The 24840-nt window shown below is 34.3% G+C and overlaps 1 protein-coding gene across 1 annotated transcript; it reads left to right on the top strand.

Moving 5' to 3' along the window:
- ACTR10 (actin related protein 10) lies at positions 1-24840 on the top strand. The gene is made up of 13 exons (XM_007192928.2): positions 1-170; positions 2314-2386; positions 4296-4378; positions 5638-5746; positions 7387-7494; positions 9916-9983; positions 10255-10334; positions 14362-14397; positions 18223-18302; positions 18382-18455; positions 21019-21100; positions 22560-22761; positions 24066-24840. Exons 1-13 carry the CDS (start codon positions 94-96, stop codon positions 24245-24247), a joined length of 1254 nt encoding a protein of 417 aa, XP_007192990.1. The 5' UTR covers positions 1-93; the 3' UTR covers positions 24248-24840.

Consider the following 24840-nt stretch of genomic DNA (forward strand, 5'->3'; position numbering starts at 1 on the left):
GCGCCGTCGCCCCGGCCCCGCCCCCCGAGAGCCGAGGGCTGTCGGCAGCCGAGGTCTGTCCGCGCCCATCTCCTTACCGGCTTGTTTGCTACCATGCCGCTGTACGAGGGCCTGGGGAGCGGCGGAGAGAAAACGGCGGTCGTGATAGACCTGGGAGAGGCTTTTACCAAGTGAGTGGCCGCGGCGCCAGCTGCCGTCGTCCCGAGGGGAGGGCGGGTAGCCGAGCCCCAGGCCCAGCCCGGGTCCTCGTCGCAGGCTCCAGAGGCGGCTTGTTCCGTCTGCAGTTCTTCCCCCAGGACCTCCGCAAATGACAGCCCTTGTTACTTGCACGGTGGGCGATGCAGATCCCGGGAATCCGGTGGAGCGGTCAGGTTCTGACTCCTAGAGAGGCCCAGGAGGCTTCGGGAAAATTGCCTTCATTGCCGCCCCGGTCGTCACCCCAAACTGAACGGACCCTTTGGGGTCATCTATGCAGGGGATGACAGCGATGACCTAGGCCCCGCTTATCTGGCTTTATCTGCTTAGGGAGGTGGCAACCGAACTGTAATGCTTGATGACGATCTCCGTTATTAAGCATTTATTGAAAAGAGATGCTATTGGTGTTGGAAATTCAAATCTGTTTAAGACAGGGCTACTGCTTCCCAAGAGTAGGAAGTCGAATTAGGAAGGCTGAATGCATGAAAAACTGAAACCCTATAGATAATTCTCTAGAGAGTCTTCGTTGCTCCCACCCACCAACTCTTAGATTAGGAAATTTAACATTTTAAAAGGCAACTTGTAAACACTAGAGTAGTGGTTCTCAACCTTTTGGATGGCATAGATCCCTTTGACGACCGAAAGAAAGCCACAAATACACAAACCTTAAAATATTTGCACACAATTTCAGGGGTTGGTGGACCATCGCAGTGGTCCTTGGATTCCAGATTGAGAGCCCTTATACTGCGCTCAAGAAAAAGGAACGTGACAGCCAGAATTGCATCTTCTATCTGAAATGGAAACATTTGAAAAAACTTTGTATATCTCTGAACAGTGCATGACATGTAGTATGTATTTAATAACTATTTGTTGAACAAGTGGTCAAAAGAGCCTATTTAAGAATTGGAGGGAATTCCCTGGCTCTCCAGTGGTTATGACTGGGCATTTTCACTGCCGAGGGCCAGGTTCAATCCCTGGCTGGGGAACTAAGATCCCACAAGACGCCCAGTGCTGCCAAAGAAAACAAAAAAACAAAAAAAAAACAGGAAAATTGGACTTCAGGTGCTCCAGAATTGGATTAAACATAGTCCTTAGTTCATGATATTCTCTTACTGTTCTAAGCAAGATCCTCCCATAATTATATTTTTTATTTATTTTTAAAGGTTTATTTAAATACCATAGTAAGTACCTTGAGGCTGACACCCAAAGATAATTATTTTAGGTATGTTGCGGAAATGAGAAATGGAACTACTATATAGGAGGATGGTTATTGACAAAGACAACAGGAGGGTGATAAGATGAGTTTATGCATCCTGGGGAATTTCAGGAGCACTGGTACAAGTCAAATAAACATGGGGATGTGACTAAAAGAAGATGGAGAGAGCTATTTAGGAATAGGAGGAGAGCAGTACTGAAAACCAGACAGGACAAGAAAAGATAATATTAAGACTAAACTTACATGGCAGTCCTTTTTAACAACATTTTTAGCAAAGTTTTGTTTTACGTGAAACAGAAATGGAAATACTTAAATACTCTAGAAAGGAGAATAGTTTTTTAAAAAGGATGAAATATTTTATGCAATTTAAAAAATGATAGCAGTGAAGACTAACAATATGGGCAGAATCTTATGAATTCATGATGTGCGAACAGTGTGATTATAATTATGTCACATATGCATAGTTTAAAAACTAGACCAAAGGAAGTGCATCAATATGGAAGCTAATATTAGAATGATGGAATTATGAGTAACATGAATTATAGGCATGAAGTCAGATAATGGAGTACAGATTCAGGACTGTAGAGATGTGTTACCTAAAATTCAAGTAAAATTAAAAACAGAAAGAAAAGTAAGTGCTACCCTAAAATAATACACTGGTTTGTTTATTTCACTGTCACTAATTTGAAACAATTTTATTTTTTACCTTTAATACATAATTATGAATAGATGGTATTAACTTTTCCTTAGTTTTTTTGTCCCTTTGAATACATCAGAGATGTTTCTAGATGTTTTTGTGACCACTGCTTTGAAAAAAATACAGAAAAACTTGTTTCTGTGACAAATATATAAAAAGAATGTTAAAATAAGTTGAATTGTTTCAATTTTCTATTTATTTGTAGGTGTGGATTTGCTGGAGAAACTGGTCCAAGATGCATAATTCCTAGTGTGATAAAAAAAGCTGGCATGCCTAAGGTAATTTTTTTTTATAACAAATTAGCAAAATAAATGCTGTACTGTAAAATATTTTTAAATGTGACTTTAAGTAGGACTGATTAGAACAGTGCTAAATGTATAGCTTAGACTGTATTCCAAGAAAACTTTTTTGATTCTTTATTTAGGTTTAATTTTTCATACCATAAAATTCACCTATTTTAAGTGTGCGATTCAGTGATTTTTAGTAAATATATCAAGTTGTGCAGCCATCACCACAGCTCAGTTTTAGAACGTTTTTGTCATTCCAGTAAGATCGCTAATGCCTGCTTATCGTTAATCCCCATTCCCACCCCGAGCCCACCACGGATGTTCTTTGTCTTTATAGATTTGCTTTTTCTATTTAATTTATATAAATGAAATTATATAACATTAAGAGAAAGTTTTTGAGCTCAATAAAATAATTGCCTGAGCCTTGTAATGTAATTATAGAATCATTTTATTCTTACCCTGTTCAGAATATGAGCCAGGTCCTCATTTCTTTATCTGTAATTCAAAAGACCTGTGAAAAACACATTTTTTAAAAGAAAGTCTTTCCAAAGTTAATTTTGCAGAGTAGGAATTGTAGAACAATAGAAAGAATAATTTTACATGCCATAAAATTTGCCTGTTAAAATCAAATACAGATTTTTCTACCATAACTTAGTATTTGCATTCCTGAAAAACCTCTCCTTGATAGCAAACAAAAACAGGTTTTGGGGAAAAATAGGTTGGGGTAGATTATTTAAAACCCATGGAACTTTGTAATCTGAGCATTAGCAAAAACAAAAGTTAATACCTCAGGAGAAAATTGGAATAGCTTTGAGTTGCAATTGAGTGTGGCTGGAAGCTCTCTTGGGGATATTTAAAATAAAATGAAATAATTGAAACTGTTGGTTGGTGGGTGCTGAGACAATGCAGATATAAAAGTGAGCTCTGAGCCTCTCTGGCTATTGTTAAGGGGGGACCAGGAAGAAATGCAGCCCAATAAAGAGTCTTGAAAGGGTCCACTCTGGTACGGGAGCCCCTGGTACATGGGATCATTTAAACTTTTTAAAAATAGATCTGAAAGAATGCTGATTTGTGTGACCACTGAGTTGATGACTTTCTTTACCTTGATGAAGGTTATAACTCTGCTATCATCATTTCAGCTCCTCTTGCCTAATATGAACTGTACAACCTTCATATTATACAGCCATTATTCCCTTATTTAACAAATACGAACATATTTGTTTTCATAAGAGCACATGTTGGAGCAGGATACAGTAAATGGAGCCCTTGTGATGTGTTAGTGTTGACTTAGCACCCATGGTTTGGTAGTGTTTACTTTAGTGCTAATAGTGCATGTTTTCATTTTTGCCACACATATTTATGAGCTGTTTACTTTGTTCCTGGCACTGTATCAGTTGAAGGAGGATATATCATAAGCAAGCCAGAAGTAGTTCTTGCCCCATGGAGTTTGTAGTCTAATGGGAAGGTAGACATTTTACAAGTAATTAAGTGGGGTGATATTACAAAAGGAAAAGTGTCAATGCTTTGGGAGTAAATAACAGGGACTGAACCAAGTCTGGAGTATTTGAGGAAGCCTTTGATGCCTTTGAATTGATGCTGCTTTTTATCGGTGATGCCAAAATAATGTCAGATGGAAGAAAAATGTGATGAGCACAGCTCTTTACTTACTGTGAACACAGATTTTTATTCCATAAACCAAAACATTTTGTCATCTTGGACATGCCAGTTCTTAAACATTTCTAATTTAAGTGATTAATCTATTTTTGATGTTTGTATCTATTCTCAATACAAATTGCTTTTGACTTATTACCAGAAAATCCATTAGAAAAATAAATAAGCATGTTTTAGTTTGAGATTATTTTATGATTATAAATTAATAAATCATTTTAATTTTTTATAGCCTATTCAAGTTGTACAATATAATATCAATACAGAAGAATTATATTCCTACCTAAAGGAATTCATCCACATACTGTATTTCAGGTAAAATGCAATTGTGTTTTTTCCCCCCCCCAGCTTTTCCTAGTGCTCATCATACTGATATTTGGTTGTATTATTTCTAATGCAAAAAAAAGGTTAATTTCCATTGCCATTTTAACTTTCTTATTTTCAATCTTTTCAAAAATATATTTGAAGACTAGGAAACTAGCAAGCATAAGGAAATATTGAAAATAAGTCAAATGTCCATTAATAAAGGGTATTGGATAATTTAATTATTGTACATCCATATAGTGAAACACTATATTGTCATTTTAAAAGTTCTGTATCTTTATGTACTGATACAGAAAGATGTCTTAGATATTCCGATAATTGAAAAAAGCATGTTGCAGAACAACATCTATGGAATGAATATTTCTGTTAAAATATATGCATATACATACACAATAATGAAAATCTATAAACTGCTGTAAGTGGAAGTTTCTGGGTAGTAGAGGTATATGGTATTTTTGTATTTTCCAAGTTATAAGCTTCTATAATATTTGGAGTCTTGTGAGCATATACTACTTTTGTAGCTTAAAAAAAGAAAATATCTTTTTAATGGCTTAAGTTAGTATTCATAATAGGCTATAGTTTTTGTTTTCTGAGATAAATGAGTTAATAGATGTAAATTTCCTGACACAGTGCATGGCACGTAGTAAGAGGTCAAAACTGTTATCTTTCTGTGGCATATATATTGATATATACCATGGAATACTACTCAGCCATAAAAAAAAACCCAGAAATTTTGCCATTTGCAGCAACATGGATGGATTTGGAGGGCATTATGCTAAGTGAAACAAGTCAGACAGAGACAGACAAACACTATATGATATCACTTCTTTGTGGAATCTAAAAAATACTACAAACTAGTGAATGTAACAAAGAAGAAGCAGACTCACAGATATAGAGAGCAAACTAAGGGCTACCGGGGGCAACATAGGGGTGAGGGAGTGGGAGGCACAAACTACTGGGTGTACGATAGGCTCGGGGCTGTATTGTACAACACAGGGATAGAGCCAATATTTTGTAATAACTGTAAATGGAAAATAACCTTTCAAAATTGAATAAAAAATTTAAAAACATTTAAAAATTTTAAAAATGAAAACGTTATCTTTCATGGATAATAAAATGAAGATGTCTTTTTGTTGTAAAGCTTCTTAAGTGAAGGTGGCACAATTTCTCTAATCTTAACAAACTGCATTATGTACCAAAATAAATACAAACTTTTATTTACTTTTAAAAACAAAACTATCACTTTTCAGGCATCTATTGGTGAATCCCAGAGACCGCAGAGTTGTGGTTATTGAGTCGGTATTATGTCCTTCCCACTTCAGAGAGACACTCACTCGTGTTCTTTTCAAGTATTTTGAGGTACCTGTTTTTTATGTTGTTGTTTTTAGTAGGTACTCAAAGCTTAAACTAAAAGGTCCTCATTTTATTTCCTTCATTGGAAAGAGGAATTGGATGACAAAATAAACTGAATCCTCTACAAGTTGACCGTTTATTTTCTTTCTTTGTGTGGTTATTTCATGCGTATTAAGCATTTCATCTAATACTTAGATAATTGAAGGTTTATTTTTATTGCTGTTTCCCTTTGTTTATTTTAGTACAGGTTTTAAGTTTTGGGACTTTTTTCTGAAATTAAAAGTTATATTCTGTGCTGTGAAGTTAATGATGTTTTTCTTCCAGGTCTTTCTAGTTTTCATTGTTTAGTTATGCTGACTGTTCTAAATTCTCCAATTCTTTCATTTTAGGCTTTAAATTCCCATTAAATGGGGTATTCAAATAATGTCTCCCGTAGAGTAAGTGGGCAATGCCAGGAGTGACTCTTACATCTTGATATTAGTTATATTACTTGTAGCTTTCATTTTATAGGAGTCAAGATTATTTTAAAGACCAAAATTATGACTTAAATGATTACATTTCATAGTAGGCCAGAATCTTTACTATTTAACTTTTTAAAAAAATCTCTGCCTTAGGAATTTAGAGTTTTTCAGCAATTTAGAAGAGTGTATAAAATGTATAGTATATAAGAAATTAAGCACATGTAAATGTAATTTTCATACATTCTACTGAACACAAAATATATCAAAAATCACAATGTATTTATGAGATAAGGGCAGTTAATATTTCTAAGTTATAATTTAGTAAGACAGGCACAGAGAAACAGGTTACATACCCTCCTGTACTTACTGATGTCACTAATTCAGGAATTTGGTTTGCAATAGGGAGAACACAAAACACAGCAGGAAGTTACTTTAGCTCTTATCTGAATAAAATAGATGATTTTCTGTATTTTTACTTGAACTTAGCATTTTAGTTATATTTATGTTAGTATCCTTATCTGGTATATAACCAGAATACCTGCTGTACTTAGATAAAGGAAATACAGCCATTATTTTGTTTGCCGCTTGGTTATTATGGACTTCCATATTTTGATTGAATATTTACCTGATATTTGGGATGTCACCAGATCTGGCAAATTTTCACTAAAAAATGTCACTTAGAGCTAAGGATTTTTGTAGTTCTTCAATTTAATTTTAACCGCTATATTATAATATTTTTAAAATATAGTTCATATTGCGAACTTTGTGAATGAGGACAATTAAGAATTCTTTTTCTCTATTTCTATTTTGATGATAAAGGCATCTCTTTATTTTTTAAATTTAGCATCTTCCTTTGAATGTATGTTTCTGGACCTCTTCTTTTATCCTTTTCAGTTTTCCCTCCAAAAGAGAGAGAACTGAATTAATAAAAATGCTTCATAATTGTCATTTCAGAATGAAAAGACTTAGAGAATTTAAAGAGTGTTTCTATTTATTACAGTGTATTTTGTTTATTGTGTAAATTCAAATAAATCAACTAATTCTTAATTTAGTGCCATAAAATGGTTGAGTAGGTATCATAATTATGAATTTTTTCAAATATATTTGAAATGTAAGGGAAACACCTTCAACTACTGACATTCATTCTGATTTTGTTGTTGTTGTTTTGGATTTGTTGTTTTCTAGGTTCCATCTGTCTTGCTTGCTCCAAGTCATCTAATGGCTCTTCTTACACTTGGGATAAACTCTGCCATGGTCCTGGATTGTGGATATAGGGAAAGCCTGGTGTTACCTGTATCTTTTTTGTAAACCAGCTAATTTTGCAGTTTTTACTCTACTTTAGAATAATTAGGCTTACTACAAATTGTTTTTATTGCATCAAGTTATTTTGGGTTATCATGTACAAATATGACATATGTGGAAAAAATTCACAGGATTGTGAGACTTAAACTTACTTTTTGTAGAAATTGTCATTATGACTTGGTCCCTGTATAAACTCCAGAGTTCAGACCTATTACGTTCAGTTTTTAAGAGGAACATCAGCTAATTAAGATGTGTCAAAGAAGATGGGTAGGATAGTCAAGTTCTAAGAAAAGATCATATGAAGAATAACTGGAAACAGAAATGAGAAAGTTAGGGACTTCCCTGGCAGTCCAGTGGTTGAGACTTTGCCTTCCAGTGCAGAGGGTGCGGGTTCTATCCCTGGTTGGGGAGCTAAGATCTGACATGCCTCACGGCCAAAAAGCCAAAACATAAAACAGAAGCAATATTGTAACATTCAATAAAGACTTTAAAAATGGTCCACATCAAAAAAAAAAAAAAAAGGCAGATGTAGATTAGTGGTTACCAGGGGCTAGAGGGAGTGTAGAATAGGGGAATGAAAAATAAATAAATAAAAATTAAAAATTTTTTAAAAATAAATGAGAAAGTTAAATCAAGAAAAGATAAAACTTAAATGGCAACGTGAAATCTGCCTTCAAATAGCTGAAGGGCTCACTGTGGAAAAGTAAATAGTTTTTTTTTCTATTTCCTGAGGCTATGATGGGGGCAGTATGACAGCTAAGCTTCTTTCTAGTTGTATGATTTTGGTCAAGTAGCTTAATCCCTTTTGGGCTTAGTTTCCTCAGCTGTAAAATGGGAATTATAATAATTCCACCTCATAGGGGCATTGTGTGACTTGAGTGAGATCATGTATGTAAAATATTTAGCATAAGACCTAGCACATAAATTACACAGTAAGTGCTGTAGTTTTTATATCATTTGCCATTGGGAAGAACTCCCTAATAATTTAAGCTGTTCCAAAATGAAATTACTGACTATAAACTGGTCCATTCCCCATCATTAGAAGAATTTAAGTAGAGTATAGGTAAACATCTCTTAGAAATGTTACAGTAGACATTTGCTACATTTGAAAAGGAGTTTGAAGTACATAAATGCAAGACTCTTGTAATTTTGAGACCTATGTGTGTATTTATTAGAAGTACTCATGGGAAGGAAATCAAGAATCATTAGCTCCTAAAGAACTAAATTAGGCAATAGCTTTTTTTTTTTTAAAAGTTAATATTTAGGTTTTTTTTTTTAAACGTTTCTTTAATTAATTTATTTATTTTATATTTATTTTTGGCTGTGTTGGGTCTTCGTTTCTGTGCAAGGGCTTTCTCCAGTTGCGGCGAGCAGGGGCCACTCTTCATCGCGGTGGGCGGGCCTCTCACTGTCGCGGCCTCTCTTGTTGCGGAGCACAGGCTCCAGACGCGCAGGCTCCGTAGTTGTGGCTCACGGGCCCAGTTGCTCCGCGGCATGTGGGATCTTCCCAGACCAGGGCTCGAACCCGTGTACCCTGCATTGGCAGGCGGATTCTCAACCACTGCACCACCAGGGAAGCCCTGCAATAGCTTTTTTAAATATAAAGTATTTTGTGTGTTAGTCTCATAACAACCCTGCAACAAAAGTATTATTCTCTTCAATATATGAATAAGATGATTGAAAGTTGAGATGGTAGTTGACCCAAGTTAATAGAAGTGTATAGCCAAGATATAAACCCATGTTTGTCTCCAAAGCCAGTGCTCTTACCAATATACTTTTTTCTTTTTCATAAATAATGTACTTATGAAACATCAGCAAAAACAATATGTAAAATAAGGTAGCAAACCCACAGTACAGTATTGTCCACTGTCCTCTCAGCTCTGATAGAAATACAGTGTGAGACATATGTAATTTAAAATTTTTCTAAGAGCTACAAATTTTAAAAGTTCAAATGAAAGAGATGAAATTAGTAGTGTATTTTATTTAGCCCAATGTATTTAAAATACTATCATTTCAATATTAGTCAATATAATAAATTATAATGAGATATTTTACAGGTTTTTTTTTTTTTATTACTAAGTTTTCTGTGTTTGCTGTGGAGGTTATTCTTACAGCACATCTCAGTTCGGACCAGCCATATTTCAAGTGCTCAATAGCCACATGTGGTCAGTGGCTACATTGTTGGACACCCAAGCTCTAACAAATGAATTCTGTGTGTGTGTGTATATATGTGTGTATGTATATGTTTAACTGTTTTCTTTGGAGAAGGAAAAAGACTCTTTGATTTTTCTGTAACTCTTTTTAAGAAAAGAAATAAGAATTTGCCAGCCAAGCTGATTTAGAACAATAATGCAGAGGTGAGGGAAACACATTTTACCTCCTAAAATAGTAATACCCTTGACTACCTTATAGATATATGAAGGAATCCCAGTACTAAATTGTTGGGGAGCGCTTCCCCTAGGAGGAAAAGCTCTTCACAAGTAAGTTTCTTGGCATTTAGCACATTTGCTTCACCTGTGCCAAAAAAAATGCAAATTTTTTTACAGTGATCAATAGAGGACTTGTAATATGGACATTTAATGTTATTTATTCCATTCTTTACTAGCCTTGAGTATATTCATCTTTTAAGGGTAAAACCACTTTTATTTAAAGCATCATGATCTGTTATGAAGTAAAAGTATTAAATAAGAAAAGGGTATCAGTTGCATTATTGTAATTCCAGTGACTTTTTTTTTTTTTTTTAATCTTCAGGGAGTTGGAAACTCAACTATTGGAACAATGTACTGTTGACACAGGTGCTGCTAAAGAACAGAGCCTTCCCTCTGTGATGGGTAAAATCATTATAAACTTTGAGTGGTTTACATTCCCTTTTCGTTCAACTCATTTTTTCCCCCCATTGCATAGTTATTCTCTTTTTCTCACATCACTCTGATGACATGGCTCCAATTATAAGGTCATCATTGAGCTGTTAATCACCAAATCCAGTAGTTGAATTTTATTCATTCTTTCCAGAACTTTTGACATTATGGATTATCATATACTCTTTTTTTAAAAATTGTATTGAAGTATAGTTGAATTACAATGTTGTTAATTTCCGCTGCATAGCAAAGTGACTCAGTTACACATATATATACTTTTTTCATATTCTTTTCCATTATGATTTATCACAGGATATTGAATGTAGTTCCCTGTGCTATACAGTAGGACCTTGTTGTTTATCCATCCTATATATAATAGTTCGCATCTGGATTATCATATACTCTTGATATTATCTCTTCCCTTGGCTTTCAGGACTTTTCTTCCTTTATGGTTTTCTCTTATTTCTCCAAGTATTCCTTCTTAATTTCCTCTGCTCTTGCTTTCTCTGCTGATATTCTTCTAGGGATTTATTTTTTGTTCCTTCTTTTCCTCCTGCTGTCTTTTTAAAAGTGATCTCTTGTGTTCCCATAACTTCAGCTACATCAGTATGCTGTTGATTCTTAAGTGTATCACTGGGCCCAACCCTTCTTCTAAACTTCATATTCATATTTCCAATTGATTACTGGATATAAACTACACATCCCTCTCGACACCTCAAACTTAAGACTTCCAGAAGTAAATACATTATCTCTTTCCCTAAATTCATTTTAACAAATCATGGTTAGATAAATATAATATCTTACTGAGCTCCCATTTTAGATAACAGAGTTTATCAGTCCTTTCAATTCTCCCTCAGAAATCTCTTTTTCATCTCTTTTTTTCTGTCCTCCACAACACAGAACATCTGAAAACAAAGACGTTGTCAACTAGGCCCTCATTGCTTCTTGCTTGGATTATTACAGGAACCTACTTTTTGGACCCATTTAGTCTATTTCACACTGTTGGCAGGAATAACTTTCACAAAATTAATCCTATTACATTGCTCTTTTGCTTGAGAATTTTTGCTGGCCCCCACAGGTTAAAATCCAAATTATCTGTTTGATATGCATGTTTCTTCACAATCCAACTTTATTCTACCTCTTAGCTTTAACTACTAAACTCAACCCTTTGCACCTTATTTCAGCTACAGTAAATTTCATACATCTTCCTGGCACCATTGTTCTTCGACAGCCCTGTGCCTTCATTTATACTATTTCTTTACCAGGGATGTTTTTCTTTACCTATTTGGGTTTTTGATCCCCCTACATGACTCAACTGAAAGGTCATCTTAATTGTGAAACCTTCCTCATTTTCCCTAAGCAGAATAAATTGCTCCCCTCTCTGTTACACCCTCAGCAGTATTTTTTATAGTACATATAACAGCCTCATTTACCTGATAACTGTTTCCCTCAATAGACTTTGAGAATCCCTGTCTTATTTATTTTTCAAGTGCCTGGGCACTGAATAAATGTTGGGAAGAGAAAGGTGGGTTGTTAGGACATTTATCCTTGCCTATATTGTTTTCCTGTTGTTCTTTAGGTAGTTAAGATAATAGCACATTCTTCATTTTGTAGATCAGATTATTATTTTTCTATTCCAGATAAACTTTGTTACCTTTTTAGTATATCATGATGACAGTTAGTTAATAAAAGATATCCAAAGATAATAAGTTTAGTGTAGCATCCCAAGTTTGTTTTCTTTTTTTTTTTTTGTGGCCATGCCATGGCATGTGGGATCTTAGTTCCCCGACCAGGGATCGAACCCATGCCCCCTGCAATGGAAGTGCGGAGTCTTAACCACTGTACCGCCAGGGAAGTCTCCCAGATGTTTTTAATAAAGCTGTTAACTAAAACTATGACATTTCCTTAAAATTCTAAACTGTATGTTCTTGGACATCCCTTTCTTTAACCAAGTGTCTTGGACTCTGATTCTAATCTTTCCCTCTCATACACCCCAAAAATCTTGAGTCTGCAATCCTAATAATTGAGGAATTAAATCATATCACTGTTTGCTGAAGGATCCACTTAGGAGGATCAGAAATGCACATGTATTTTAAATATCTCTTGTCGAGGTCCTTAGCAAAGATTAGATATAAGTCTTACATATACTCGGATATCCTTAAGTGAACTTTGAATGAGCCTCTTTCATTTATTATTTAGAACCTAGTTCAAAAAAGAATGAATATACTAACTTAAAACTTACAGAGACTAACCTAAGTACATTGATTTGAAAAGTGTACAGTTGAAAAGTAAGTTATATATAAAATATTATACTTCTTATTCTCCTAAATTAGCTGAAATTTAAATATAATTTTTCAAAGCCAGAGCCAGTGAATGCCTCCTATTTCTACTCCTCATTTGCAAAGTTTAAATGGCTGTGGTTATTCCCTAAGATTGAAAAGCCCCTTCCCAAAGCACCATCTACGCCCAGCTAAAATAAGCCCTTTATTTTGAAGCCTGCCTTCCATGTTGCCTAAAGAAAACTGTTTTTCATATTACCAAGTGTCTCTGGCACATGTTGGAATTTATTTGAATATTCCTAGAGAGAGTTTAGCACATGTGAAATGTTATGGTTTTTTTTTTTTTTTTTTAAATGTTATGGTTTTTAGCACTTATTCTTAAATTTGTAGGTTCTTATAATTTAGTTACATTTATCTATTCATAGCCAGGTTTAAATCATTTTGGAAATCTTTATCCCCCTGTGAGATAAATTTTAACATTTAACAATAGGAATCTTAAAACTTTTTGATCACACACTGGCCACATCAGTAAAAAAATTTTGAGCATGTACCTGCAATACATATTTATGTCTATATTTATTTATAAACTATATGTGTATCATTATTACTGTATTACAAAACACAAAGGTAAGAATTTAGAAAGAAAAATATAATAAAGGTAAAATAATTCTAAAGCCATACTTACTAATGGTAAATTTTTTTTGCTCCCTCTCACAAAAGCAATGTGATTAAATATTGTTTATTATTTTTTAAAGGTTATGGCTTAACATTTTGAAAGTGTGGTATTAACTTTATCTTAATTCTTAGTTTCAGCAGCTGTCATAACGTAAAGATGTAGCTAACAAGATATGTAGCTCCAGATGGAAGAAGTGCCTGATTACCCTTATTAAATCATGATTCCTTTTGTAGCTATAAATTTCTGTCTTCATTGATATAAATAATTTGTTCTTACAGATCAATCAGAATATTTTTACATACTTAACAATGAGTTAAAAATTCTGAGTTTAGAAGATTCTAAACTTAGAAAACGTTGTTTCTGAGTCTGACTTGGAAAACTAGATTTATTGGCAACAAAATCACATAACAGTGGTAACATATGCAAATATTATCTTCTAAAGTCTTCCTGTATTATATAGGTTTCTTTGGGTAGGTACTTTCTCACTCATTTTTTAAAATGTCATGTTTACCTTGAAAAAAATTAAAAGTCTGTGTGTGATCCTTTTTACAAATATGTATTAGGTTAGCATGTCACTGACAGTCATTTATTATCACAGAAAAGATAAACAAACTTGAAACTTCACTTTTTGTAAAAGAAAAGTAAATAGCTCATGTTTAAGCCCTACCATTTCTTCTAAGTACTTTAACACAGATAACCAGCAAATCTTTTTATGGTAGAAAATATTTTCTTGGTCAATTCCTATCTAGTGCCCATTATTCTATGATATTTTTAAGGTCTTATTTTTATCAAATTTATGAGTATTAGTGACATTCTTCAGCACCTTGTGCACATCTGGCTTCAACTTCCGTGCTTTGGCTTGGCTTCGAATGCTGAAGTTTCTTCCCTAAAAGCAAAGTTGATTTTTTTATTTGGCTTTTAAAAAATTATGGTACCTTTTAATTTTTTTTAGTTTGCTGAAATGGAAAATGGAAATGTGAATGCAATTTTACAGACCGTTTCTGCTTATAAAGTTCTGTAGTTCTAAATAAAGTTTCTGTTTTAGGTTCAATTCCAGAAGGTATCTTGGAGGACATTAAAGGTAAACTAAGTTCCCATTTTTGTCCCCTTCATCATTAAGTATTCATTTGGAGGGCAAGTGTTTCTAAGTATTTACACAGATATAAAATATATTAAATTCATAATGTAATATCCTAAAAATATTTAACATTTAGGCTATGGAATAACGTAAATAACATTTTGGTATTTCATCAGATTTATGGAAGCTTTTGGTATTCCTTTTTTTTTTTTTTGGCCACACCATGCGGCTTGTGAGATCTTAGTTCCCCGACCAGGAATTGAACCCAGGCCCTCGGCAGTGAAAGTACGGAGTCCTAACCACTCGACCACCAGAGAATTCCCTTTTGGCATTACTTTTGATGTATTATTGAAGAAACTTCTCAATGATAGATAGAGTATAGAGAGTTACTAAGGAATTAGTAGTTTTCACAGTATGAATTAACAGTTACATTGCTTATGAAAGCCACTGATTTTATGTTGTTTAGCATTTTTTTAAGCTCTAGTATTTTAAAGGTCATTTTTATAAGGTCAGTCATTTTACTGACTTCAGAAATTCTACAGTTGGGTAAAGTATATTAGATTCACTTTAATAAGATATATTACTTCTCCTTTGCTAGAGTGTATTTTTATGATAATGTTTAAATTGAGTTTTCTGGTATTTCGATTCACTAAAAGGAAAAGCAGTTAAACTATAATGTAAAGTTCTTCATTACTGAAAGTGTCATGTAAAATTAATACTCTAGAATATTTAATAGAGAATTAGACAATAATGGATTTTAGAGTTAAATGGGACCTGGTACAGTTGGGTCCCTGAAATATTAAATGATTTGTTCAGTGTCACACAATAGGTAGGGTTAGACCTAGGGCTGCAAAATGGATCTTGTTCTTCATTATATTGCTAACTTATGTTGTATAATTACCTAAAATCTCTTCAGTTATTATAAAATTTCAGTCATTTGTACACGCTTATTGCAAAAGCTCAAATAATACAGAAATATCTCAAGTGAAATAGTTTCCCTTTCGTTCTTCCAGTCCTATCCCCCATGATGTAACAGTTGATAATCCCTTGGAATGTTTCTTTCCATATAGCTTCCATCTTGTGAGAAGATGTTTAACTTTCCCATTACCCAGGGAAACACCAGATTGGCAAAAATTTGAAAGACAGACATTTAGTATTCGTGAGATTATGGGAAAATTAATATATTGCTATTAGTAAGAATTGAAAACTAACCTTTTTGGAAAGCATTCTGGCATATATATAAAAATTGAAAAGTGTGCATCCTATCTAAGAGGGTATGTTCAATGAAGTTTGGTGACGTCATAATAAGGAATATCATATAGCTTTTATTTATTTGTTTTTTAAAATATTTATTTATTTAATTTTTGGCTGCGTCGGGTCTTAGTTGCGGCACACGGGATCTTTTGTGTGGCGTGTGGGTTCTCTCTAGTTGTGGTGCACAGGCTTAGTTGCCCCTGCATTGCAAGGTGGATTCTTAACCACTGGACCACCAGGGAAGTCCCACCATATAGCTTTTTAAAAGGAGGAGCTAGATGTATTGATTTGGAAGGATATCCATAATGTATTAAGGGAAAAAGCATGTTGCTGAATAATATGTACAGTAGGAACCCGTTTCTATTAAAAACAAATATGCAATACGTACACATACTCTTGCACACTCATTTTATTAGTTACTTATGTAGTACCTACATTTTTTTCAATTATTTTAAAATCCTTAAGTGTAATTTATCTGTTCTTGGATTTTTAATTCAGTGAATTTGGTTTCCTTAAAGAAGAACACCTTCATATGCCAAGTATGTAAGATGTTGAAGTCTAAGTATTTACATTGCTTAGTTATGAGGACTTAAAGTATAAAATATGTAAGTAACTTGAGCACGTAGCTTACTGTCTAGCATATTAGCATATTGTAAACTCTTTTTTTTAAAATTGAAGTATAGTTGATTTACAGTGTCTCAGGGTACAGCAAACTGATTCAGTTATATATATATATATATATATATATATATATTTTTTTTTTTTTTTTTTTTTTTTTTTGGCTGTGCCATGAGGTCTATGGGATCTTAGTTCCCCGACCAGGGATCAAACCCATGCATTGGGAGAACAGAGTCTTAACCACTGGACTGCCAGGGAAGTCCCCAGTTATATATATTCTTTTTCAGAATCTTTTCCATTATAGGTTATTACAAGATTTTATTGAATATAGTTTCCTGCGCTATACAGTTCTTGGCATATTGTAGATTCTTTTTTTTTTTTTTTTTTTTTTTAAATCGCACTTAAGCTGTCAAGATCTCAATGCTTTAGCTTTCTTAACTTTATTTATTTATTTATTTTTGGCTGTGCTGGGTCTTCGGTTCGTGCGAGGGCTTTCTCTAGTTGCGGCAAGTGGGGGCCACTCTTCATCGCGGTGCGGGGACCGCTCTTCATCGCGGTGCGCGGGCCTTTCACTATCGCGGCCCCTCCCGTTGCGGGGCACAGGCTCCAGACGCGCAGGCTCAGTAGCTGTGGCTCACGGGCCCAGCTGCTCCGTGGCATGTGGGATCTTCCCAGACCAGGGCTCGAACCCGTGTCTCCTGCATTAGCAGGCAGATTCTCAACCACTGCGCCACCAGGGAAGCCCCTAGATTCTTAACAAATATATTTTGAATTAGTAAACGAAAAGAATTTTGTATAATATATAAGTTTATGTCAGCATGTTTTGCAAGTCATTAATCAAATCATTAGATTCTTGCTCTCAACATCAATTTTTTTAATTAATTAATATATTTATTTATTTGGCTGCGTTGGGTCTTCATTGCTGCGCATGGGCTTTCTCTATTTGCGGCGAGCGGGGGCTACTCTTCGTTGCAGTGCACTGGCTTCTCATTGCAGTGCCTTCTCTTGTTGCGGAGCACGGGCTCTAGGTGCACAGGCTTCAGTAGTTGTGGCACGCGGACTCTAGAGTGCAGGCTCAGTAGTTGTGGTGCACGGGCTTAGTGGCTCTGTGGCATGTGGGATCTTCCCGGACCACGGCTGGAACCCATGTCCCCTGCAATGGCAGGCGGATTCTTAACCACTGAGCCACCAGGGAAGTCCCTCAACATCAATTTTGTCTCTACTTGAAAAAATTTTTTATTCCTTACCTATTTCTGAAAATAATTTGTACCCGCTTATTATAAAAGGTGTTTTGCAACAGAAATAATCTTTAAAAGAATAAATGTTCAAAGTGAAAAAAAGAAGATATAGTGTGCAAGAGGGAGAAAATAATCATGCCAGAAAACCCTAAACTAAGGAGTGTTACTGTAACTAAGACCAAAATTTAGCTTTGTGTTCTGACCAACCAACATTTTTAAGAAAGAATAGGACAGATAAGTAAGATTAGATATAAAGCAGTCTGGTTCAAAGAGATATGCTGTTCAATTAGAATGGCTACATTTTCATGATGCTAAAATTTATTTTTATTATGGTACTCTTTATACAAGGAATATCAAAGAACATAAGTTTCCTCAAATGTGGTTTTGTTTTTTTTTAATGTGGCTTTGTGGAAGACGAACATGGAACATGTCTTATGATTCCTCAGTGAATGAAAAGTTTTTTATGTGTATAAATTGTCATAAGCTAACTAAAGACGGAGATAGTTTATAAAATCGGAAGGAACAGACGATTAACATGTCCACTTGAATAGAATTGTTTTAACTGGGACATTGATTCAATCACAAACCATAACAACTAAAGACAGAGATAGTTTATAAAATTGGAAGGAACAGATGAACATGTCCACTTGAATAGAATTGTTGTAACTGGGACATTGATTCAATCACAAACCATAACAATGTCTCCTTTTCTTTTAAGTGCGCACTTGCTTTGTTAGTGATCTGAAGCGTGGACTAAAAATCCAAGAAGCAAAATTTAATATTGATGGGAATACTGAGGTAAGCTAAAAATAAATGTATATTCTTTTTTTCAGAGGTTGTAATTTGTATACTTATGCTTATGATATTTATATTTCAGCGTCCTTCACCACCCCCAAATGTTGACTACCCATTAGATGGAGAGAAGATTTTACATGTCCTTGGATCAATCAGGTTAGACCTTAATTTTTATGAGCAAAATAATGAACTAAAATAAATTTTTGGCCTTAATATTTGTATAAGCCTTTAGTATTATTGATTTAATAATTATGTGTTTTTCACTAAGCCTCATCATTCATGATTATTTTTATTATTCAACTTTTTAATGTTTTAAAACTTAAAAAAAATTTTTTTTCTGTTCTTCAAAGTAATTCAGAATCAACCATTCTTTGAGATGGAGAATAAAGTATGATACTTTAAAACAGGATTCATCAAACTTTTTCTGTAAAGGACCAAATGGTAAATACTTTAGGCTTGGTGGGCCATATGGTCTCTGTTGCAGCTACTCAGCTCTACAGTTGGAGTGCAGAATCAGCCATAGGCAATGTGTAAATGAGTGAGCATGACTTGTGTTCCAATAAAACTTTATTTGCAAAAACAGACAGTGGGCTGGATTTGGCTTGCAGGCCATAGTTTGCTGACTCCTGCTTTAAAACATTGTCTTGTTAGAAAGAATGCATTCTTCCAAATATACTAAATCTTTAGGACCAGTTAGTAATTCACCTTTTTATTAGTCATTATTCGGTCTGATGATGCAATATAAGTTGTCAAGGACTTACATGATTATATTGGTAACAATGTAATTTTTGTTTATAACCAAGCTATATAAAATTTGTGTTATAAAAGTTTCATCTGTAAAATATTAGATCAGAAGATGAACAGAAAAGAATTATATAAATATAGAAGATCCTGTTAGATTTTGAGATAATTAATGTAGAGGTTGAGATACTAGAAGGATGAACATAAATATACAGATGTTAAAGATAGTAGGTTGGGGAAACAAAAAAGTAAGAATGTAACACTTTTTGGTAGTAAGTTTTTATCGTTTTACCTTTTATTTAAGTTATATTCACTAATTTACTACTTAAAAATTTCTCCTGATTGTTTAGTGGAGCCCAGAATAAGAGAAGAAGAAAATAAGTGTTTATTTTCTACCGTAATATTTCATTGCTTAAGTGATAATTGTTAAATTATGTCATTTCAATATCAAATTAACTGACAAAGATTTGGAAAAAGAAAACTGATGCTTTGTGAGTATTTAGCTCAACTGGTACAAGCAGAAGTACGCAGGCAGAGAGGCAAGTGGCTAACTAACTATGAGTGAGTGAGTGTTCAGCATACTGTAGACCTCAGTAGACTGTACTAATGAAATCGACACTTAGCAAGTAGGTTGAATATCAGGAAGAGAATTTTATGTTTTGAAAAAGATTCAAAAAAACATTAAAGTAGTATGCATAGTATGGTCCCAGTTTTATTTTAAAAGATATTGTATGTATATGTAAATTTATATGTATAGTTTTATATTGCATTGGTTAGGGTTCAGTTTGGTTACCAGTTATACAAACCTGAAAATAGTGGCTTCAACAAGATAGAATTTATCTATCATTTAAAAGAAGTTCAGAGGTAGATAGTCCAAGGATGGTATGATAACTGCCACTAGTGACCCAAGCTTCCTTCCACCTATCATCTTTGAGGTGTAGCCCTTGTCCTTGGGGTCCAGGGTGGTTGGTGGAGTTAGCTACTCCATCCGTGTTTCAAGCATGCAAGCCTAGGAAGGAAAAGAGAAAAATGCTTCCTCTCTTTTTAAAGGAGACTTTCTAGCAGTCCCACATACTACTTTTGCCTCCATCTCATTGTCTGGTACTTAGCTACATCTAGCTGCAAGGGAGGCTGATAAATACAGTGTTTCAACTGGGGAGGGGCATTGTATCCAGCTTATAGGAGTTTTATCTTTTTTTAATTTTCAAATAATTACAGATTCGCAGGAAGTTACTAAGATAATATAGAGAGGTCCCATGTACTCTTCACCCAGTTTCTCCCAATGGATACATCTTATGTAACTATAGTACAGTATCAAAACCAGTAAATTGGCATTGGTGCAATGTGTATATATTGTTCTGTGTAATTGTATCACATGTAGCTTTCCATAATCAGCACCACCACAATCAAGATATAGAACTATTCCATCACAACAAAGATCTTCCTTGTGCTACCAAAAATAACCCTAATAGTTCTATATCTTTTAATTTGAAAATGAACAGGCAGGTGAATATTTTATTAGGCAAGTAGCCATCTTTGCCATTTATTGTTTTTAAAAACAAAGATACTTTGGGCTGGGTGGGGGAGGGTCTTGTTTGGTTTTAAATCTGTTGTATCACTACTGATCTGCTTGTTGAATTCTACCGACTATTACAGAATTCCGCTCCTTTTCTGTTATTAGGTTTAAGGTGGACAAAATATTTGTAAATCTATACATAATAATAGTTATAGCTAGTACTTAGGGAGTACCTCCTATGTGCCAGGCACTGTTCTATTAACTCATTGAATCTCTATCGCAACACCTGTGAGGCAAGTGCTATTATTTTTCTCATTTACAAATGCAAACACCTTGTGTTTTAACCATTACTCTACATTAATATAGTACTGGTACCTAAAAATATGTCAGTAGAACTAATGGTATGTACTATGTCATATTATGTGATGCCAACAAAACACTCTCTGTTTTTAATCTCATTAGAGATTCGGTTGTGGAAATCCTTTTTGAACAAGATAATGAAGAGAAATCAGTTGCCACTTTAATATTGGATTCCCTTATGCAGGTACTTTTATTTTGTAAAAGGTTTCAATTTATGAATACAGCCCTTTATAGAGAAATTTTAAAAATCATATTGTCTGTATTTTTAATTTTAGCCATTAGTTACATTTTTTAGCTTTTATGTGAAGTTTTATGGTTAATGAATTTTACTTTGGCACTTATATATGGTACCCACAACATTTCAAACCCGGGGTAATATGTTCTATAGACACATCATGCATTTTTTCCATGACAACAATAACAGATTTTTATTTTGTACCTAGTATGGCTTGTAGTTTCTTCAAATGCAGGTTTGTGTAGTATTAAGTTTTTCATTCCACAAGGTATATGTCTCTTTTGTTTAATGACTGTGGGACCATAGAACTCCTGTAAAATACTATCACTTTGGGAGATATTGTCTACCTCTATGGCTCTACTTGGGGACTTTATGAAAAACATAACGTCATTGAAGGACTGTAACATTCCTGATGCGTAGAGAGAACTGATGTGGAAACATAATTTTTCTAAGAATGTTATCTTCCCACTCGATAAACTGGCTCTGGATATAGTGGATATAGTACCTTAGAAAAATTAGGTTTCCACATGTTTTCCTTACTAAAAAAGAAACGAAAAGTTATTTCTTCTCATGTTCTTTGCTCAGCTCAGTCATTCTACCCTGAAAATGAGAATACTCCCATATTACTACTATATTCCCTGTGGAATTTAAAAGTCTACACTATCAGCTTTTTAAATCTTTAAGGATTTATATAAGTACATGGTAATATCATCATGGGGTTTATTTGCCACCTGAAAAACTCTCTTGTTAAAGAAACCTTGCTGTGGCCCTTTCTGGAGGGTGGGATGAATTAGGAGATTGGGATTGACATATATACACTAATATTATAAAATAGATAACTAATAAGAACCTGCTGTATAGCACAGGGAACTCCACTTAGCTGTACAGTGGAAACTAACACAACATTGTACAACAATTATACCCCAATTAAAAAAACAAAAAGAAAAAAAATAAAAGGGCTTCCCTGGTGGCGCAGTGGTTAAGAATCCTCCTGCCAATGCAGAGGACACGGGTTCGAGCCCTGGTCTGGGAAGATCCCACATGCAGTGGAGCAACTAAGCCCATGCGTCACAACTACTGAGCCTGCGTGCCACAACTACGGAAGCCCACGCGCCTAGAGCCCGTGCTCTGCAGCAAGAGAAGCCACTGCAATGAGAAGACCACACACTGCAATGAAGAGTAACGCCCGCTCGCCACAACTAGAGAAAGCCCACACACAGCAGCGAGGACCCAATGCAGCCAAAGATAGATAGATAAATAGATAAATAAATTAATTAATTTAAAAAAAGAAACCTTGCTGTGGCCCTTTTTTGTAATACAAATGATCACCTAATAATCTGTATGTTTTCTTAAATTCAATCAAGCATTATTTATAGTTAATTCTTTTTCTCTTTCTCTTTAATAACAGTGCCCAATAGACACCAGGAAGCAACTAGCAGAGAATTTGGTAGTCATAGGTGGCACGTCTATGTTGCCAGGATTCCTCCACAGACTACTTGCAGAAATAAGGTATTTGGTAGAAAAACCAAAATATAAAAAAACACTTGGCACCAAGACATTCCGAATTCATACTCCACCTGCAAAGGCTAATTGTGTAGCCTGGTTGGGAGGTAAGAATTTCTGTTTATTCTTTTTTGTTTTTGTGTTTTTGGGGTTTTTTTTGTCCATACCACGTGGCTTGCGGGATCTTAGTTCCCCAACTAGGGATCGAATCCAGGCACCCCAGCAGTGGAAGTGTGGAGTCCTAACCACTGGACCGCCAGGGAATTCCCAAGAATTTCACTTTTGAAAATAATGATTATATAGTAATTGGTTCCTGAATGACATTACTAATGGTTATATTAGAATAGATGATTCATTGTTTGAAATTGTATACGTAGTAAACTAATAGAACTATTAAATAATTTTCTTTGAACATTTACTTTTCCTTAAATTATTAGTTTTCAGAATTATATACTTATTTCTCTTATCATTTGCACTTCTATTTTTTTTTTTAGTGAACTCTGTTCAATTAAAGTCATCCCGCATAATGATAGTGATAGCTATGCATTTATTTTAATTATGCGACCATTGCTTAAAACACTTGTTTTAATTCCTTACAAAGCTAATTTGTGAGCCATGTATGAAAATTGATCTCTTTGTTTTATAATTACACTATATTTTGTGACTGAGTTTATTGAATGTTTTAGGAAATGATAGTTTTATTGAAATAAGGCAATAGCCAAATAAAGAGACTACTTTGAAGAGAGAACAATCATGGATGTGTATATCTGTAAGTTCTGATATGTGTCTTATGATGCAGTTACAGCTCATAGGTATCAGGATCATTTAGAGAGAAAAACCAAGTCTTGAGATTTTAAATTGATACGTATTATATTTCTTGTAAAGTAGAATTTGGTCAAAATGTAATTTTGATCTAGGAAGAATGGATTTAGTCACTAAGTTATTTTTTTGAAACTGCCTTGTGGGTCTTTATAAGGTCTTCAGCATAGACTCTTAGGATATTATGGTTGGCTTATTGAGTTTTGCACTGCTGTTTTTTTACTGACATATAATCTTAGAGTGTGGCAAAGAAAACTAAGATTGTTATTTATTGTGTTTACACAGAGTTGAAAATACTTTCCACCTTACTCAACCTCACTCTCCGTGCATTTAAACACAGTAATACTTATCATTTTCACTATAATGTAGTTTACGCCATTTAAGTTATTTTCAACACAGGAGTTATGGCTTACCCTGTTTTTCAAAATACAGGATATAGAACAACTTAACCAGAATTAATTTGAAGACTGTGAATATGCATTACTGAATTTTACCTATTCTCTCTTGTCATATAATGAAGTGGATATATGTGTACATAAAATTTTCCAGTAAAAGTTTTCATATCAGCTATAAAAATATGTTTACCACACAGGAGCTATTTTTGGAGCACTGCAAGACATACTTGGGAGCCGTTCAGTCTCAAAGGAATATTATAACCAGACAGGCCGTATACCTGATTGGTGTTCTCTCAATAACCCACCTTTGGAAATGATGTTTGATGTCGGGAAGGCTCAGCCACCTCTGATGAAGAGAGCATTTTCCACTGAGAAATGAAAGTTTGATTAAAATTCACCTTGCTTCATTTCAAATATCTCATCAATTACAAGCAAACTGTACGAAGTATATAGGATGGTGTTAGAGACGACTTTAGTAGAAGTGAAAGCGTTTCTGTAATTATACTTCAAATTAGTATTTAATCATTTTGCCTTTGGTGTAATGGTAGAATGGTAGCTGATGCTTATTGAAATTAGTTGTATTTATATCAATAAAATATAGTAAAGCAGTTAATTTTGGAAGTTTGTTACACAGTTCATTTTTCAAAAAGAATAAAAACATTGTCCCTCCACAATTCACATAATCTGTCCTGGGCATTGGCGACTTCATTAATTTCATTGTGTTCAACAATTATTTTATTTAAAGAATAATGTTACCATTTCCAGTTATTTCAAATATTAACATGGGTCTATGTCTTAAAATCCTTTTGTTTTGATGTTTGTGTCCATGTTATAATAATGCTACTTTTGGGCTGAGAATGTTGGGTAGCATAGTTAAGCATTTGGTAAGGAAAATGGGGAAATGTTCACTTTTTAAGTTTACAGTTTATTTTATGAATTTCTAAGAAAAAATATATTTCATTTTTATGCGGA

This window comes from Balaenoptera acutorostrata, chromosome 3, assembly GCF_949987535.1.
Source record: "Balaenoptera acutorostrata chromosome 3, mBalAcu1.1, whole genome shotgun sequence".
NCBI lineage: Eukaryota > Metazoa > Chordata > Mammalia > Artiodactyla > Balaenopteridae > Balaenoptera > Balaenoptera acutorostrata.